We start from the raw sequence: 4,438 nt of genomic DNA on the forward strand, positions 1-4,438 counted from the left end.
TAAAAATTAAAAAAAAAATTATCCGGAAAACTAGACTACCAAAAAAATATTTCTATCTTGGTTTTTATGTTCTTTGAAAAAATAAAGAAGCGGATGCAATGCCAAGGCCGATCCGACCCAAGGTATGTATAGCCAATTATTTACGTAGTTTTGATAAATAAACCCCAACTATTACTTAATACACCCATTTTTCATCCTATTCAGCAAGCAACTGCCCCGAAGTTAATGTGTATATTTAGATAATTGGAGTACTTATATAAAGTCGGCATTAGACTGTGCGGACTTACATTTCACGCGCGATGCATGTGACAACAATTGGGGATAAGCCTCGTCATCGAAAGGAACCACACGCGGAGAGAGAGAGCGCAATGGAGTCCTCCTTCCTCCAGATCTCCCCACTCGCCCCTCTCCAAACCGTTCCCTCGTCCCACTCTTCGCCACCCCTTCTCCCCCCCCTCTGGCGTCGCCATCCCCTGCCCCTCCGCCGCCGTCCGCCGGCGGCGGCGGCCCTGAAAAGCCCTCGCGGCTTCGGCCCCGCGCCCCAGAAGACCAAGAAGCGAATGAAGCGGAAGAGCTCGTCCCCCAACGACGACGATGACGAAGAAGAAGAAGAAGAAGAAGACGAATCCGAGAACGAGGGCACGATCCCTGAGGTGGTCACGAACCGGATGATGCGGCGAATGGGGTTCTCGGTGGGGATTCCGCTCGCTTTCGGTCTCCTCTTCTTCCCCTTCTTCTATTACCTCAAGGTGGTCTCCAAGATCGACGTGCCCACCTGGATTCCGTTCATCGTTTCCTTCTTCTTCTTTGGCTCCGCCCTTCTTGGGGTCAGCTATGGGATCGTTTCGGCGAGCTGGGACCCTCTCCGGGAGGGCTCGCTTCTTGGATGGAACGAGGCTCGCCGGAATTGGCCCGTCTTCTGGCAGTCGCTCTGGGGCGGCGGAAAGAAGTAGATTGGATTCCACCACCAAAGATGAGTTCTTTGCTTCCTTCTTAAATTCCTTTTCACCTCCTTTTGTTAGTTTTGCTACTGTTTTTGTATTAAAGCTTCCACTTTTCCTTGTTTTGTGCTAATGAATCGTTAGCTTAGCTTACTTCATTGTAGCATTAATGCAAAAATGAAATTTTTAATGATCTAGTGGCTCTCTTCTTCTTCTTCTTCTTCTTGTGTAGTATGAGACTGATGGGAAATTGTCTTTTTCCCCTACAATTGTATAATCGATGCCAAATGAATTGGGTTCAATTCTTATTCTTTTTTGGAACAAAACGTTACATTTTGTTTGTGACATTGGTTCGTGTTGCAGAGCACTACCAAGACTGATTTGTATTACTTATTGCGTTACAGGTTGAACTGCTTGGAGGAATAATTCAGCATGGAAGCAAGGATAGGTCTGACCATGTTTTTGGGAAGTGTTGGTGACGGAAAGAGTCTTAAGGGAGAAAGTTTAGATCAGGATAGAGCAGGAAATGTGTAGATAAATTAATGGGCTAGAATACATAACAGTCCAGTACCGAAGAATTTGACTGCAATTCTCTGGCACTAGTCCTGTATTTTGGTCAATGATTTTAACTTCAGAAACTCTAGTAACAATATGATGGCAAGGATATCAACTAGATCACACAATAATTACCAAACATAAGCATGTAGTCCAATGCATCCACATTAAGGAATTGAATAGGTCTCTGCAGCGTCTATTGAACTTCATTGGCATAAGCAGTAGATCAATCGCTATTAGATAAGTCATACTACTAATATAACAACGCTACTGCAACATTTCAACAGGGCCACTATAGCATTACCATCGAAAAAAGAAAATGCTTCTAATCCAGGTATTAGCTTGCTGAATTGTGTGTGTGAAATTTTTGTAAAAATCCTCATCATTCAAGAGCTGGTGGGTAGCGAGCAAATGGCGAAACAAACGTGCATGCATTCCAGATGGAGTAGCAGCTCATGAGATTATTCACTTTTGCAATAATGCTCGGAAGATACCTGGAGTTACGCACTCATTTGGGAGTTCATCACTAATATCCTCAATGCCCGAAGGTTCAGCGATAACTGGTTAACATGGATCTGAGAGATTCTGGAAGGATCATCATCTATGCTTGTCCATGGCTTGCTAAGCAGAGCCATCACCGCGATCGGGGGCTTTGGAAAGGCAACCTATTTCCTCATCATCATCTTTGTCCAGGATGGACTAGTATTGATGAGATGGGATGGGATGGGATGGGTTGCTGACCAATCTCTTGCCTACCTATTTCCTCCATCTGGCAACCTTAACTGGGGACTGAATTCACCAATTAGCCTTTCTGGAATGGCCAGGACTAGTATTGTTTTCATCTAGATGCTATTATCTTCACGTACATCAACCTACTATCTTATAAACAATAGTGGGACTTTATCTGCAGCAATTGAAGGTGCTCGGAGGATCATATCCCTGGTGGTCTCTTCCTGTTTGTTGGATCTCTATTTCTCAATTTATCAATGTAGGCTTGATGGGCCATCATACCCAACAAAAGTAGCCTATCAGCAACCAATTTTAGAGGTGCCGCTTTACTATCATTGTACATCTGAAGCTAAAAAGGATCATTAAGAGAGTTACCTATAGTAGACATGAGAATTTGATTAACTTAAGTAACTTCCTTGCTTTGAAAATGTTGGGTTAGATGATATTGATGAAGAAATTATTGGGGCAACATGTTGGAAGTGAAAGGTCATATATAATTTATTCATTACTTATAAATTTATAGTACACAAGGCCTATATTATTGAAGAAAATAATGTTCTACAAAAATGGTATACTTTCGTAAAGGAAAGATTTAAATTATTGTCTTCAGGGTGATTTCATACTGATCGAAAATGTGAGGTATACAAGGACACAAAGACCTGATCGGCAGTCCTGGCTTACTTGGCAACTCCGACCTTTGCTTGGCTACCGACCCAATCCTCGGCCAATCCTAGATCCCCTTGCTGGATCAGATTTGATCTAAAAATTCTGCATCTCTTTTAAAATTCAAACGATCACGACGAGCAGATAAGGAAAAAGATAACAACTATATTTCTCCAGATAAGTCAAGGCTAACTTTCGATTCTTTTTCTTCTCATGACTCTTCAGCCTCTACCTATAAATAAAAGCCATAGGAGACTCCTAAGATATGAAAAATCTCTATCTCAACATGCTCACTAGGACTGAGCATGGATCGGATTGGGTTAGTTGAAAAAAAAATTTGATCTGATCGAACTCAATCGGATTAAAAAAATCTAACCCACTGCCGACCATTTGTTATATATAAACCGTTTGAAACGAAGTTAATGATTTGTAGCAGGTTCGGATGGTTGTATCGGTTTGGACTTCAATGTTGATCCAATGTTAATTTTAAACATCACAAATCAATACACCATTCAATTTGTATAGAAAATAGGATATAATAATTTCATAACATCCATAAATTAATACATGTCATAATTATCAATTTCTAATTCTCCAAATAGCTTAAGTATTGAAAATACTATATCGGTCGGTCGAATTCAGTTTCATATGGGTTAAAAATGTAGAAACCGAATTCGACCATAATTAACAAAATTTTTTAAGAATCATAACCCGATTCAATCCAATTCAATTCGATTTATACAGATCGGCTTGGATGGGTTTCTTCAGATTTTCTTTATTTGCTCAGTCCTAAGCTCACTCCTTCCATCTGTATCAGAGATCTGACTTAAGCGTCGGAGGGTCCCACCAAGCCACCTTCAGTCGGAATTCTTTTTGCAGGTCTTGGTACCGCGTCCAATCATTGCCGACCTACCATTGCCGCCAAGCTCTAGCCAACCCAACCTCAAGATAGATTTTGCTACAATAGATTGACACTAGAGGAAGATCTAGATCTATTTACGAGAAGGAAAAAGTATCTCGTCAAAGAAGCTTCATCATGTCTCCCAACGCCACGAGATCCCGACGATCAAATTTATCGGATGTTGACAAGATCCAGACTGGCCATCTCCAAATCGGCCAACATCGATCAGATCTAATCATCTTTGAATCAATCAATACCCTCCAAACTATCTTAGTCGGGCTCAAAACTGGGGTGCTCTAGACGAGGAAGGAGATCGCAACATCTAGATAGGAAGGAGGTTATGGAAATCTCCCAATTTCAGAATCATGATGGATCTATGCTCTTTGTTGGTTTAAATTCTTGACAGGATCCAAAAGAGGAAGGACATCACAGCATCCAAATACAGAGGGAGATCCAACATCCATATAGGAGAGAGATCAAGCATCCAAATAAGGAGAGATCCAGCATTCAAATAAGGAAGGAGGTTACAAAAATACTTGATTTCCAAATTATGATAGATCCTGCCTTTTATTTCAAAATTTGAATTTCTGACAGAATCCAAACAAGAAAAAAATTATGAAATCTCTCAAATTCTGCCCCTAAATTGGGA

General features: G+C 41.1%; 1 protein-coding gene across 1 annotated transcript; it reads left to right on the plus strand.

Moving 5' to 3' along the window:
• The first annotated feature begins 293 nt into the window (after window positions 1-293).
• Window positions 294-1,591, plus strand: LOC105033229 (protein PAM68, chloroplastic). The gene has a single exon (XM_073245952.1). The coding sequence runs from the start codon at window positions 300-302 to the stop codon at window positions 951-953; it is 654 nt and encodes a 217-aa protein (XP_073102053.1). The 5' UTR covers window positions 294-299; the 3' UTR covers window positions 954-1,591.
• Window positions 1,592-4,438: the final 2,847 nt, after the last annotated feature.

This window comes from Elaeis guineensis, chromosome 11 (genome assembly GCF_000442705.2).
Source record: "Elaeis guineensis isolate ETL-2024a chromosome 11, EG11, whole genome shotgun sequence".
NCBI classification, from domain to species: Eukaryota; Viridiplantae; Streptophyta; class Magnoliopsida; order Arecales; family Arecaceae; genus Elaeis; species Elaeis guineensis.